The 16439-nt window shown below is 38.3% G+C and overlaps 1 protein-coding gene across 7 annotated transcripts in view; it reads left to right on the plus strand.

The window, feature by feature from the left end:
- LOC138739254 (disks large homolog 2-like) overlaps positions 1-16439 on the plus strand; it is a 784112-nt gene that overhangs the window by 701846 nt on the left and 65827 nt on the right. For all 7 annotated transcript variants that reach the window (XM_069890958.1, XM_069890959.1, XM_069890960.1 and 4 more), the window contains 4 exons: positions 3819-3918; positions 5208-5249; positions 9880-9930; positions 12498-12599. In XM_069890958.1, the coding sequence (XP_069747059.1) occupies positions 3819-3918; positions 5208-5249; positions 9880-9930; positions 12498-12599 (295 nt within the window). The remainder of the gene's footprint in view (positions 1-3818; positions 3919-5207; positions 5250-9879; positions 9931-12497; positions 12600-16439) is intronic.

The following is a 16439-nucleotide window of genomic DNA, read 5'->3' on the forward strand; positions in this document are numbered from 1 at the left end:
TCCACTGGGCTAACAATTTTTTTAGAGCAATTTCACATTTTCACCAGCAATGGTGGGGGTCTGTTGCATTTTTTTTGTTTAATCAGGTACAATATCTTCTCAGATGCCATAAGTTACAGAAGTCTCTCCTCTACTTTCAAATGATATGCTTATTTACTTCTATAGGTTGGCCTGGTGTTGCTGTTTAGTATAGTCTGTGATTTGCTGTTTAGTATAGTCTGTGATTTACAGTTTGCAGAGTTTTGCCTTGAACTTGAATCATTAGGATATTTTCAGTACTGTTAATGCTCTACAGGGGAAAGTAAACAAATAAAATAAAATGCTCATCTTCACATTTTTCACTTTTCATTTGCACTTACCATGTCTTAGAAGAAAGAAATCCATGACTGTTAATCTCTTGAGTTCATTTACTTTGACCATTTGAACACCATTAGTTTTGTGTAAAAACACAAAATGCTGGAAAAACTCAATTGGTCGAACAGGGAAGTTTCTGCAGCATTTTATGTTTTTACTTCAACCACGGAGTCTACAGATTTTCGTGATTTACTTCTTGATTTATTTCATCTTGAGTAAAACTTACTGGTTGCAGTTTTTTATTATAATCTCAAGTGATTGAAAAATTAGTCATTGAAGAATATGTTTATTGGAACAAAATCTAGCATTTTCACCATTCCATTAAAAATGGTTTTCATCCAGTTGGTGACAAGATTCTTTGATCTTGGAGATGAAAGGAATGGCTGATCAGCCAGCACTCACACAAGTACTTGTACTTATTAAATTATTTTCCAACAGTCAGTGCCTCAGGAAAAAAGAAAGGGAGGGGAGGGAATCGTTTTTGGAAAAAGCAGCAAAACCAAAATGGTGATAAGGAACTGCTCATTGTATTTATCAGGATGCTCACTTCCATTGAGGGTTTACACGATTTAACAGATAATTTAAAACAATCTAATTAATTCTTATGGTTGGGATGAAATTTGTGGCCTGTAATTCATCTTCATTAAATGCACAAGATCGCCATACTGCTCATTACACTTTGTTATGATTTTTGGTTCTAATAGAAAAAGAATTTCAAAAGAGAAATAAAATTTGCAGCTGTTACTTGGCCATTTATTGCTACCAATTAAATATGGATTTCTGGCTGTTATTCTGTGATATGTTTGGAAATTGGGCTCAATAAATTAGAGCTTCAGATTCAAACTTTTGTTTTTAAATAAATGTTAGCCATCATTACTCCGGCCCAATTACACAGAACCTGGAGAAAACACATATATGTTACATTTCATGTTTTTGATATCATATTTAATATTAAAATTGCATTTCTCCTGTATGCTTGCATGAATCCAAAAACTGTTAACAGAACAATGTTTTATTATTTCAGCCGCTTTAACTTCCTTCTCTTGACTCCTTCCCTGCAAAGCATGATTTGTGCATTGTTTCATAACATTATTTTAAGTAGCATAATTTGATATTTTTAAACATGTCTTCATAATGGGCACGATTTAATTAATTGATTGTATTACTGCTAAAGAATAATCACAGATCCAATACACAAACGTACTGAAGAAACTCAGCAGGTCATGCAGCATCCATCGGCAGTAAAGGGAAAGGAGGCCCAGGCCCGAAATATTGGTTACCCTTTACTGCCGATGGATGCTGCATGACCTGTTAAGTTTCTCCAACTCGTTTGTGCGTTGCACTCGACCCCAGCATCTTCAGGCTTGTTTAATAATCATAGATCCAAATATACGTGCCTTAAAAACAATTTTAATTTAGTCTCCTCTCCAAACAAAAATAGTTACATGATTAGTAGACTGAATCAGATTTAATCTTTAACTATTTTGAGATCATGGAGATAGTTATTTATTTATTCATTCATCTTTGCAATAGAATTAATGTAATCTAGAACCATGTGTCCAAAATCTGCCTTTCATAATGGTTGAAGAAATTTGTATTTCTCTTTCTCCCCAAATATTTCCTGTTTTTCTACTTAAAGATGAACACTTACAAATCAGTGCTATCTGAAAGTGAAATAATAAGACAAGTGGAATAAAAAATCTATGTGGATTAAGAGCCCCAGAACTCATCACCAGAAACGCATAGTATACTTTTCCAACATAATACTAAGCACGCTAATTGTGGCATCATATTGGCCTATAACAATATTTTTTTTCTTGAGTTATATGGTAATTTTAGTGACATAAAAGAAATTGTTAGTTTAGTTGCCAATACGATCTCATCAGAGCTATGGTTAGCCCTGACATAACACTGATAATTGTGAAATTATTAAATCGAGCCCAATGTCTTTTGTTCATAATGTATCTTTTATTTAATTATGTTTTGTTTCTGAACAAATGTTGAATTATGTTCAGCTGTAAAAATGGAGTAAAATAGCAGTGGCAATAATGCTTATTAAGTGAATATTTGGAAATAAAATGGGTTTCCTTAATTTTTTTTGTACATTTTTGTAAAAGAATTACTAACTGCCTAATGTTTGCATGCATCTTTCCAAAATATTATCTGAATCCAAATTCTGAGTGATCATTGTTTGGATGTCCAAAGTATATACCTGCAAATCTGTGTGTGTTTTTTAAGATAAGCTATCAATTCAATTAACATGGTAATTTTAGCGAACCTCACTCTTTCTGTGGGAATCCTATTGTCTTGTGTAAGAATAACAAGATCAATTCTCTAGATGGCAAGCAAATGTCAAATCACATTGCTGCTTTAATTTTAAGTACATTAATAAACATCAATGAAGTTATTAACTTCCAAATGGCCCTTAAACACTTCCCATCTTGCTTTTGCATCATGGTGGAACTAGAAGGTAGATCATTGGCATGAAACTGATTTAGACATACAGCTATTAATGGAATCCATCTGATTTTCACTTCCATTCTACTTAATAAAAACAAACCTTGGCCTGTTAAGATATTGGAATGTAAACCAGGTTACCAAGTTGCAAATTTAACTTCGTATAAATTTAGAAATACAACATGGTAACAGGCCTTTCCAATGCAAGAGCCCATGCTGCCCAATTACACCCATGTGACCAATTAACCTATAACCCATATGTCTTTGGAACGTGGTAGGAAATATAAGTACTCATAGGAAACCTATGCAATCGCAGGAAGATGCTTCAAATGCTTTACAGAACAGCAGTGGATGCAAACCTAGGTCACTGGTGTTACACCAACCACTACCTATAACAAATAGTGCTGCACAAATTTACTCCAAAGTTATTTAATCTAGAATTTCATAAATAAATATGTTTTGAATCAGCCAGCTCAAAATATCTGGTGATGACAACCTCAACTTTCTGTCCACTGAAATAGAAATTGAGATAACATTCCTATGCTCCCAATATATTCAATAAGCATGAGTATTTTTTAATGCATTGCTTATCTTGAATTGTTACTGTCAGGAAACATTTGCAGTTCCAGAAAATTACTATTTAATCATGAAGCTCAGAGGAGTCTATGAATTATTTTACTTGCTTGTTCAGATGTATTAATTAGTCATTATCATTTTTTTTCTATACATTGGGGCCTTTAAAGACTGCTGCAGCAAAAATATTTTGAATAGATTACATAAAAAGCCTCCTCAAATTGTCTGTTTAAAAACAGGCCTGAAATCTCCCAAAATACCCATTCCCCAATGAAACTAGCAATAAGCTTGATCTAAGTTCAGAATAAGATGGCTCAAAAGTGTTACGTCACTGCTGTTACTTCCACTTTTACAACCTGTGAGTTTCTCAGCATGAGTATGACAGCATTTACTGTAGTTGTCCCTGTTTGCCCCATGCCTTTTCTCCTTCACAGTCATTCAATGACAAGCGTAAAAAGAACCTCATCTTTTCACGAAAATTCCCATTCTACAAGAACAAGGACAACAGTGAGCAGGAAACCAGTGATTCTGAACGTAAGTAGGCTTAAGAGACAGCATAGCTAAGAGAACACGCAAAATAATCCTATGAATACACACTCATGCAGAGGTAGGTGAGGTTATACTACTGTGACCAATGTGTGACAGCAATCTGGATCCCATCATTTTTTGTTCCACTACACAATAAATCTTCTATAAGCAGGTGTGAGACTGTCCCGACTGTCCCTTTTTCTTCAACCTAAGTACATTGTATTTCATAACAAATAGATAACTGACTGGAAATTGGTCAGAATCTCAAATTATTTGGAATTTTCATTCAATAGACACACTTCCTTTGAAGATTTTCTTAATATCCTTCATCCCATTGGTATATTTTATGTTCATCCATTTACCTAATTAGTCACAAAATGTAAAATGGGACTTTATGCCTCAGCAAACATTCAATCTATTTGTTGATGGATCAGAATGAAATACAGTTTACATTAGGGAACCAAAGGGATTCTCTCATTTGAGTTGCATCATTTTGGTATGCCCAAAAAACAAATTCTGGAAAAAAATACTGTTCCGGCATAATGCCATTTGCAGGTAGAAGTGGGCTCCTGATTAGCTTATCTGCATGGTCTGTCATGGTAGTATTTAGTTCAAATCCACTGACTTCTTCCTTCCTCTTCTGCGGTTATTCTTCCTATCTTTGCTTGCTGTCTGGGGACTACTCTGCAGGAGATCCCCGGGTTAGCCGACGATGGTTATGGAACAAAGACTCTGAGTAAGTTCTGAAGAATGACCAGAATAACACATCACTATGTAATTTATTTTATGATTTGCATTTATCCCTAAGGAGAGTTCCAGCATGTAAAAATGGAGCTTAGAAAGAAACCAATATAAATCTTCCAACATTTTCCGTTTTCATACTTTTGCATGAATAATTGAAAGTAGTGTTCAAATTCTGTCCAGAATACTTCTTAGAATGTGTTTTCCTGTCTTGATGACATCCATTGTTTATATTACATTAATTATTTTGTGCTTGTGCTACTGGGGTGCACAGCACCATGTACAGTCAACAGTATCCAGGATCCCGCATCGCTCTCCATTCCCTTCTGCACCTTGCAATGCCCCTTTATCCATTTCCCCCTCCTCCTGCCAAATGAAAATAATTTTTGCTGCTCTTTTAAATGCTATCTCTCTACCAAAGCTCCTTTATGTTTTATCTATGTACATTTCTGTTCTGCAGCATGCATACAATTTTCTTATAATGAACTTTTCTTAACATTGCTTTGTGATGCATATTTAAACACTCATCCTTATTTAATTTGTTATCATTGCAGAACATGTTACTTCAAATGCCAGTGACAGCGAAAGCAGCTATCGTAAGTTTATTTCATTTTTGCAAGTTGTTTATTTCCTGGTTACAGGGTTTAAAGCAAATGCCTTTGATATATACTTTTATTGTTACAAGTTTTGCAGTCTAATAATGCAAGTGAATATTGGATATCAAACCTCAGGCATATTGTTACCAAATAATGCAATATTTATTTGTTACTTCAATAACTAGGATATTGGGCAAAATATTTTTTTAAAGAAACCTTTGTATTTGCATTCTGATTTATTCATTATAAATTTATCTTCCAAAGTTCATTTCTATTGCATATTTTGTTCAGCATTTAACTTTCTTCTTTTGTAGATAGTCAAAGTCTTTGGTTTCTCTCGCTGCTCCACTATCAAAAATAGCAACTTGTTTTTGAATAGAAAAACAGTGCTGGTTATTCCCCACCTTCAATTTATTAAAATGTGAAGGATAGTTTTTGTTAACAGTGGGCTATATTATACTATTTCAGTGTGTAAGACTGGTAGATAAGTCAACCTCCCTTTTTCAGTCTCATTTTAAGGATTTTATTATATATCACGTGTATAAGTCTACTCCCTCCCCCGCCAAAAAAAATCACAATGCCTGAGATGTCGGCTGTTTGTCGGCATATATGTCAACCGCCAAAAATTGTGATGTTTGATCTGATGGTCGTTGGCTGGAGATGGTTGAGATCATGGAGGCTCCACCAAAACGATGAAAGTATGAAGCAAGTTTGAAAGGAAAAGTGATAGAAAACCAACACTGGACTGCTGCAAGAAAATTTGATGTATATGAGAAGTTGGTAAGAGATTGGAAGAAGAAAGAAGAGACTTTTAAGAAAAATACCAAAAAGGCAATGTTTGATGAGAAGAGGAATCACTCGTTGGCAGGATGGGTATGTGAACAGAGGCAAGATTGCTATAGTGTCACTCAAAATAGAATTAGAACATTTGCACTTAAGTGGGCCAAGTCGCATCCAGACCTCAGTAAAGATTTTGAAGCTACAGTAGGCTGGTGCAACTGTTTCATGAACAGGAAAAATCTGGTGTTACGACAAAAAACAAAAATTGCACAGAAACTACCAAAAGATCTTGTTCATAAAATTGTAAGTTTTCACCAATTTATTATACGTATCCGGCAGAAACACCAGTTTGCATTGGCAAATATTGGAAACATGGATGAAACCCCTATGAATCTCGACATGATAGGTGATTGAACAGTGGAATGGAAAAGTGTGAAAACTGTCTAAGGCAGAAGTACAGGCTATGAAAGGACCAGGTTTACCATGATGTTATCGTGCATGACCAATAGGATGAAGGTCCATGTTAATCTTAAAATGCAAAATTAAACCCAAAATAAAATTCCAAGCAGGTATTTTTGTACATTTTCATTAAAAAGGATGGATGAAAATGGTATAAAACTATGGATAGACAATGTGTGGAACAGACGGCCAGGCGGTTTACACAAGGAACAGGGTTTGCTGGTCTCAGATATATTTCATAGCCATTTAACTGTGACTTGTTTCAGCATCATGCTGAAGAAGATTGAAAAGAGGGTTGGTGTGAGAACGCAGCCTTGCTTCACGCCATTGTTAATGGAGAAGGGTTCAGAGAGCTCATTGCTGTATCTGATCCGACCTTGTTGGTTTTCGTGCAGTTGGATAACCATGTTGAGAAACTTTGGGGGGCATCCGAGGCGCTCTAGTATTTGCCAAAGCCCTTTCCTACTCACGGTGTCAAAGGCTTTGGTGAGGTCAACAAAGGTGATGGAGAGTCCTTTGTTTTGTTCTCTGCACTTTTCTTGGAGCTGTCTGAGGGCAAAGACCATGTCAGTAGTTCCTCTGTTTGCATGAAAGCCGCACTGTGATTCTGGGATAACATTTTTGGCGACACTAGGTATTATTCTATTTAGGAGAATCCTAGCGAAGATTTTGCTTGCAATGGAGAGCAGCATGATTCCCCTGTAGTTTGAGCAGTCTGATTTCTCGCCTTTGTTTTTGTACAGAGTGATGATGATGGCATCACGAAAGTCCTGAGGCAGCTTTCCTTGGTCCCAGCAGAGCTTGTAAAACTCATGCAGTTTGGCATGCAGAGTTTTGCCGCCAGCCTTCCAGACCTCTGGGGGGATTCCATCCATACCTGCTGCTTTGCCACTTTTCAGTTGTTCAATTGCCTTTTTATGTCTCTTCCCGGGTAAGGACCTCATCCAGCTCTAGCCTTAAGGGCTGCTGAGGGAGCTGGAGCAGGGTGGATAATTGGACCACACGGATGGCAGTCTCTTCAATCTGAGGCGCCTGCATGCTCACACCAAGACACAAGAGCAACTTGTCCGTGAACTACTCTTTGCAGACGATGCCGCTTTAGTTGCCCATTCAGAGCCATCTCTTCAGCACTTGACGTCCTGTTTTGCGGAAACTGCCAAAATGTTTGGCCTGGAAGTCAGCCTGAAGAAAACTGAGGTCCTCCATCAGCCAGCTCCCCACCATGATTACCAGCCCCCCCACATCTCCATCAGGCACACTGAACTCAAAACGGTCAACCAGTTTACCTATCTCGGCTGCACCATTTCATCGGATGCAAGGATCGACAACGAGATAGACAACAGACTCGCCAAGGCAAATAGCGCCTTTGGAAGATTACACAAAAGAGTCTGGAAGAACAACCAACTGAAAAACCTCACAAAGATTAGCGTATGCAGAGCCGTTGTCATACCCAGACTCCTGTTTGGCTCCGAATCATGGATCCTCTACCGGCATCACCTACGGCTCCTAGAACGCTTCCAATAACGTTGTCTCCGCTCCATCCTCAACATTCATTGGAGCGACTTCATCACCAACATCGAAGTACTCGAGATGGCAGAGGCAGACAGCATCGAATCCACGCTGCTGAAGATCCAACTGCGCTGGGTAGGTCACGTCTCCAGAATGGAAGACCATCGCCTTCCCATGATCGTGTTCTATGGCGAGCTCTCCACTGGCCACCGAGACAGAGGTGCAGCAAAGAAGAGGTACAAGGACTGCCTAAAGAAATCTCTTGGTGCCTGCCACATTGACCACTGCCAGTGGGCTGATATCGTCTCAAACCGTGCATCTTGGCGCCTCCCAGTTCGGCGGGCAGCAACCTCCTTTGAAGAAGACCACAGAACCCACCTCACTGACAAAAGACAAAGGAGGAAAAACCCAACACCCAACCCCAACCAACCAATTTTCCCTTGCAACCGCTGCAACCGTGTCTGCCTGTCCCGCATCGGACTTGTCAGCCACAAACGAGCCTGCAGCTGACGTGGACATTACCCCTCCATAAATCTTCGTCCGCGAAGCCAAGCCAAAGGAACTGTGAACCCACTAAAAGTAGATTCTGTGGAGGCCCGCAATTGCGGAGATCGGGCTGGCACATCACGCGGCAGCAGATGCAGACAGAGATCACTAAAGTGACTCCCAGGACAATGAAGCGATGGGGTTAGAAGCTGGGGCAGCATCAGACCAACAGCCCTAAAATGGAATTGGTCAAGCTGCCCAGCTAACGCAGCAGAAGCAGACTGGGGAAGAAGGGCATTCGTAAGCACGGATGTTCCCACCCGATCTTGTTATTCATATGGCTGACTCAGTCAATCAGCAAAAACGGCGGGAACTTGAACAATATAAAAGCAGCCTTTCCAGCCCAAATAAAGGGGTGAGCTTAACCTGCCACACTGTGTGTCTGTGTTTCTTTGTAGTGGTTGGCTACAATTTGCACAAAATAACATTTATATGGCCATTATCCCGGGTGGTTTGGCATCTATATTGCAAACTCTCGATGTCAGCTTGAACAAACCATTCAAAGACCATGTGTGTGAAGAATGGAATACATGGATGTCGAGTGAAGAAAAGTCGTTTACAAAAGGTGGGGCAATGCGTACTGCATCACTTGATAAGCTGTGTAACTTCATGCTCAAAGCATGGGACAAAGTGAAAGTAGAGATTGAAATTAAATTATTTAAAAAGTGCAGTACCTCTTGTGCACTTCATGATTTATTGTGGGATACTGAGAATGAAGCTGAAGCCACCTCATCAGATACTGACTGGGACCCGTATGTTGACTGTTCATACAATGAGAGTATGGATGTGCTTGCCCCAATCTTTGCCTCAGGCGATGATAGTGATTTTGAGGGGTTGTAAATGTGTTTTTGTTCAATAAAAATTTTGTTCAATAAAATTTTCAATGAAAATTTCTTGCAGTCAGGGTTTTTTTTTTGTTTTTTTTCAAGGGTCGACCTATATGCTGAATCAGTTTTCAACAGGCGACTCATAAATCTGCATCCAGTGGTTTTTTTAAAGCTGAATTTAAGGTCTCAAAAGTAAATCCAGCATATAAGTTGACCGCCATTTTAAAAAAAAGTTTTTTGAGGGTTTCAAGACTCAACTTATATGCTGAAATATACGATAATTACAAACATTTTACACCAATTTTGTAGTTAAATATTTCAATGTGAATTATAATTTTTAGAAAAAATAAATACTTTGCAAAGCATATTCATTTCAAAATATCCATGATGTAAAACATCTGGTGCCCATATATGAAAACAAACGCTGTATTTTTGCATGATGAGTGAATTAATTTACCGTATTCATGAATGAGGATAAATAACATTTGTATTTTTTTCTCTCTGTTAAGGGGGACCAGAAGATTGCATTCTTTCATATGAAGCAGTCACACAGCAAGAAAGTAAGCTAAACACAATCACAGATTTTTAATAAGTAATTTTTGCTCCTTTGAAAAGTTTTAATGCATAAAAAGAAGAGTTTAGCATTAACAGTTAGCATTAATGCTATTACAGTGCAAGTGACCTGGGTTCAAATCCACTGCTGTCTTGTAAGTTCTCCTCGTGGCCACATTGGTTTCCTCCAGGTGCTCTGGTTTCCTCACCTGTTTCAAAGATGTTCAAGCTAGTAGGTTGAAGATCTGTACTTGGGTGGATTGGACTGGTGAGCCTGAGCGAGGGGTGGGGGGGGGGGGTGGTGTTTGAAAAATCAGAGGAGACAGCCAAGTCATTTGTTGTTAGCTGTCTCCTCCTCCCACCTAGCTCAAGTGCTATCTTCCATCTCCACTTATAGTCCTGATGCAGGGTCTTAATCCAAAATCCCAACAATTTCCTTCCCTCTACGGATGCTGATCAACCAGTTAAGTTCCTTCAGCAGTTTGCTGGGTCAAGATCCCAGCAGCTGTAGTCTCTTGTATCTCCAAAAGTTTTTGTGAGCTGGGTGCACCTCACACACATCTAGAAAGATACAATAAAACCTCTGTTATATGGAATTCAAGCAACCAGCAGCTTCAAGCGACTGGCAAAAAAAATTGGGGAAAATAAATAGGTAAAAAAGTACGGAAGTTTAAAATTGGCATGCCACACTGTTAATTCACCAATTATGGAACATGAAGTCTCAAACAACCTGAAAATTCACTTATCTAGCATCTATGAATTTTTGTAAAATTATAAACAGTTAATAAAAAAATTCATGGCATTGACATTTTCATGAAAATGGCCACATTTGTTTCCATTTCCAACATCAGAGCCAGTCTCTTTATAATGATTCGGAGCCACATTTCAAATTATAGCCCTGATTGCATCTGTTAATCTTAGCTCACATAAAAAATATATTTTAAGTTGCATTTGATAACATTTGATAGTATTTTAGTTTGAGTGGATATACCATATTGTCTAAAGAAAGAATCTTTTCATCCTCATTTTCACGTAAATATGAGTTTGATTTTATTGTTAATTGTGTTAGTACATTCCTTATTTCTAAACTTGTTATCCAATAATTTTATTATACTAATATAACATGATTTCTGCTTGGTTTTCATTTTCTGGTGAGTGAAAATCTCTCACTATTTAATTTCTAAAATATTTTCATAACTCTGGACATACATTAGACCTTTTGCTGCTTAATTATCTACCCACCTGCAAACACACATTTCAAAGTCTTTCATCTGAACAATTCCAGTCATCTATTTCATCCTAAATTGTACCTTTTTTGATTGGTCTAAATACCTTTCAATTCTGGGAAATGATGGGGAGAATGTATTTTAGTTTGGATTTTAAATCTTTCATGAATAATAATTAAATTATTTTTTGGTCATAGAGAAATGAAACCAAATCAGGACCAAATTTAGCTCATAGTGTTCTTGTTTTAAATTTCAAATACATCTTCCTTATGTAGGGCACTACCAGTAACCACAAAGACAAGCTGAGGGAACGATAGACTTTAATACACAGAAGAACCTTGCTGCAAGGGAAAGGTGGCTCAACCTTTATGGCCCAAGACCATGGGGGAGGAGTCATAGGGTATGAGTCATCCATGGGCGGGCCAGCTCTATATTTACAACCAACAATGATAACTACATACAATGGAGAAACATATCACCACACCTTATTAATTGGAGACGGAAGAAAACATGGAAAGTAGAAATGGAATTTTAGATTGTACATGTTATTTCTACTTTTCATTTTTTTTCTTCTCCAAACTAAATTTCACAAGTGAACTTGTCTTGGAAGTATTTTTCCACTTAATGCAATTGTAAGTTGTAATCTTTACCTGTGGTGCAGAGAGTAATAATTAAGAACTCATGTTCAACCAAAAACTTCAGTGAAATAAGTGTAAGAAAAAAATTATTATTGTAGTTAATAAAGAGTCTATTGAAATCCAATGCATCTGTTGCAATAAAAAGAAAGAGGCAATATTCGTGTTTGGCACAAAACACACAAAATATCAATGGACCTTTGATCCACTAACCCCTAATTAATGACCCATCTAAATTCCCATCTCCCTTCTTTGTCTCAGGTTAGATTAAGTGCAAGTTGTGACTCAAGCAAAGGTAATTAAATTACTAAATCAGCTGTCATGAATATTGAGAGGCAGCACAGTTAACATAGCGGGAAGTACGGTTAGCTCAACGCTATTACAGCATCAATTACCTGGGTTTGAATCCGACACTCTCTGTAAGGAGCTTGTATGTTCTCCCCATGTCTGCATGGGTTTCCTCCCACCCTTAAAAAATGTACTGATGATGAGAGTTAATTGAGGTATTTGGGTGGCACAAATTTGTAGTCCTGAAGGGCCTGTTACTGTATCTCTAATTTTTTTTAATATTAAATTTAAATAAAACTCTCTAGTGGAAATAGAATGTAGATAATAAAATATAGAAATTAAGATACAACATCTCTTAGAAGAGGTGCATCAGTAAAGTTACGTTACAGGATTTTCTAAAGTAATATCTGTGATTCTGTTTATCAGTTAATTACAGTAGGCCTGTCATTATTCTGGGTCCAATGAAAGATCGGGTTAATGATGATCTGATATCAGAATACCCTGACAAATTTGGCTCATGTGTACCACGTAAGTAATATATGTATTCTTATTACTTCTGATTATATACCAAGACATTCACATTTGAATATGTTAATGATAAGTTGTATGTCAAGTATCTTGCTGTCAAGAAAGATGGTTTGCAACTCTAAGGTAGTTATAAAACTTTAAAAGTTAACTTCCATGTGGTGGAGAGTTTTATTCCACAAGTTATTTTGTACAGCTCTTCTCCATGATGCCATCCAATTATTTAGATGAAAAATTTAAAGTTCTGTTTGAGGTTATATATTCAATAATTTATCAAATTGAAGACCAGATAATAAAATATTGTTCAATGCTTGATTGAATAAATTTTCAACAGAAGACTGTCCATGAATCTACAAGACAGTAGGATCAGAAATAGGGCACTCAGTCCATCGAGTCTTCCTCACTATCTGAGTCATGTATGATGTATTTTTCCTCTCAACCCCATAACTTTTACTTACCAAGAACCTTGGCTTTAAATATACCTAACAACATGAATTTCTCCTCATCTATGTTCTAAGGGCACGTCCTTTTCTTTCAGAGGCTGTGCACTCTGGTGCTGGACTTAACTACAACAGGAAATATCTTTTCCCTGTCCACTCTAAACAGCCCTTTCAATATTCATTAGGTTGAACATAGTTCAGGAATACTTCATACTTGGCCTATTGTGTCTGCCTGATAAACTTATCCTAAACTTATCTTCTCAAACCTCAACTCTTTCCTATTTCCCCTTGTCCAGTCCCTTCACACGTACATGCAAAATGTTTCATGCTCTCTACCACTTTGACAACTTCAAATTTGCCAGCCCCCACTGACACATTATCACCATGGGTGTATACATTTGTGTACACTTTTATCCCCAAAAAGATCTCATCACCTTCTACTTCTTTCTGGGACCATGATATAACCCCTCCTCAACAATTTTCCTTCAGCTACCAAAGTATGTTCTTCCCGTGAACAACTTTTCTTTTGACTCCTCTCACTTTCTGCAGTCCTGATGGACAATCTCATCCCAAAATGCCGACTGTGTTTGTCTCCAGATGCTGTTTGAATTCTTCCAGAAGTTTATTTTTTGTCCAGAAACACTTAAAGAAACATCAGAAAATTGGAACAGAAAAAGGCACCCTCAAGACCCAAATCTTCTGCCTGAATTTCTCCCAAGGTCAAGCCAGCATCAGTATCTATCATCTCTGCTGCTGGCTGTCCTGTCATGGCAGTACACATTGTCTATACTGTCTTTAAGCAAGGGCTTTAACAAGGTCCACATGGTAGACTGGACCGATAGATCAGATCACATGGATCGGCTTGATGGTAGGAATCGAAAAGTGGTAATGGAGAGTTGTTATTTGGATTGGAGATGTGTGACTAGTGTGTGCCACAGGGATCAGTGGTAGACCCACTGTTGTTTGTCATCTATTTTAATAACTTGGATGGAAATGGTTATATGGAAATGGTTATATATGGTTAGTTGGCTTGCAGATTATACCAAAAATGGTGGTAGAGTGGAATGAAGAAGGTTATCGGAGATTACAACAGATGAGGATGAACTTGGAAAGTGGCCTATGGAATGGCAGATGAAATCTAATTCAGTCAATTGTGAGATGTTGCACTTCTGTAGGTTATAGAGTCAAACAGCGTGGAAACAGGTCCTTCCTGTTTCCACGCTGTCAGGGGACTCACGCCAGGCTGTGGACTGCTGGAGGCTGACTCGAAACTGGCTGAAGGGGTACCAGGTGTCACAAGGGGGTGCCGAAGGGTTCCTGATTGTGTCGGATGTCCAGATCTGGAGTTCAGATCACCAATGGTTTGGACTGGAATCTGTGTGGCTGCAAAAGCTGTGGAAGTGCTGAAGGCAAATCTATGGATGCTTGGTTACTCAGTGGTTGGGGGGGTGGGGGGGTCTCTCTTTTGCTTCTCTCTCTGACTGAAAGGAGGCGCTTCAGGCAATTTCTGCTGATGATGAATCTGTCTCCCTTTCAACAGGCAAAAGCAATTTCATGTAATATGACATTTTTATTACATTACAAAAATTTAATCTTGAGCTTGATAATTCTAACACTTAAAAAAACATTTAAATAGATGCATGGATATGAAAGATCAAGAGCGATGTACCCACGGACAGTGAGAAGGCTGAATGATCAAACTGCTCACACTAACCATCCAAGACTCTCATATTCACACAATAATATTTATTTATGTATTTGCATAGATGAAGTTCTTGCCCGGTGTATGTATTGTTTGTCTATATGTGTATTGTATCTGGTTCTGTGTCTGCGTGTTGTGCTCTGGGGTACAATGCTGTTTCATCAGATTGTACTTGTATAATCAGATGACAATAAGCTTGACTTGACCAATGCAGGTGAATAAGGACAGTTTGGCTAGACAACTTGGTTTGCATGGATGAGCCGGGCTGCAGGGCTATTTTTGTGTTCTAAGTCTCCATGACTCCAGAGTCTGTCTAAGATGTTCATTATAAATGACAGCGTAGACCATCAGCGACACTGAGTCTGGGCCTCACAGGCTTCCAAAGCAAATGGCCACTCCGAGAGACCCTGCACTAAACCACACAGTGTTCAGTTGCCAGAAACCAGTCTCCCAGCAGAAGACAGCATTCACTGGAAGAAATAACAAGGTCGGGGAAGATGGTATTGATCTTGGTGTCAGTGGCAGGTCTGTAACAATGAGGAACTGACAAGAGATGGTGAGAAATTAGTCAGTCAAGAATCCAGTAACAATGACGCTGAAAGATGGACCACGAAAATCTGTGGACTGAGGTGGGAAAAGAAAAACCAATTATCCCTCTTACATAATTCCAGTGCTGTAAATTTAAAAAAAGGTCCAGGAAACTCAAACCAGGGTTACCCAATTAAATATCTGCCTAATTCATGCTCTACACATTGAACTATTAACCAAATTTACTGCTGCAGCACAAGCTTTTCAGGAATTGGAATATTTATCAAGAAAGGTGTGCTGGGAACTGCTAGCTCCATGAAGTTAAATGCCTCTGAGGGTGCAGAAATGCTCAGTCCAAATTCCTCAAGGATTCCTTCTGTCTTCCTCAGCTCTAATAATGCGCCTCATCCTGCCTCCCCTTCCCATTCTCCCCATTCATAGGCCCCTTGCCCTTACACTCCAGCCACTATTTTTTTTTGCCTCCCATCCATTGAACAGTCGCAGGAAATAAATGTTTAATGTGTTAGCATGTTTCGCTGATAAAATTAGCAAGGAAAACCAGAATACATGGACTGTGCCTTTACAGTGCTGCTTGTGAGCCAGGAGGAGCTAAAGGGATAGAAATTTTAAAGCATCCAAAAAACTGCATAAAGTCATGCCTTGCAAAGAACCATGCCAGTGTTAATTGAGAAACAGCTGTCTTTCACTCAAAAGCCTCAACTCTGTGAGCAAAAACATTTTTTGAAAGAATTCATTTCTGGCAGATACACTAGAAATGTTTGGGAATGTAACAAATAAAGTTGAACCATTAGATGTAGTTTGAGACCAAACATAAACTTAGGGGGTGTTAGGTCTGCATTGTTCATGAATGAGTGAGACAAACACCAGACTGAGTCGAAATCAGGGTTCTTTGTTCTTTATTACCGGATTGTAACACTTGCGACTAACAAAGTTAGTCGGAGAATGCATTCTGCCGTTATCAGCAAAATGGTGATTTTTTATACCCTTGGATACATGTTTAGAACATCATCATATCATTACTTGTCCAATGACTAAAACTGTTGCTATCCTTTCCCTGCTAGCTTCCTGCCTCTCAATCCATCAATGTCTCTCTTATCTTGTAAGTACAAGGATGCATTCTGTTACTCCTTAGTACTGGGTGACTCCTTCTCC

Source organism: Narcine bancroftii, chromosome 7 (assembly GCF_036971445.1).
Source record: "Narcine bancroftii isolate sNarBan1 chromosome 7, sNarBan1.hap1, whole genome shotgun sequence".
Lineage (NCBI taxonomy): Eukaryota > Metazoa > Chordata > Chondrichthyes > Torpediniformes > Narcinidae > Narcine > Narcine bancroftii.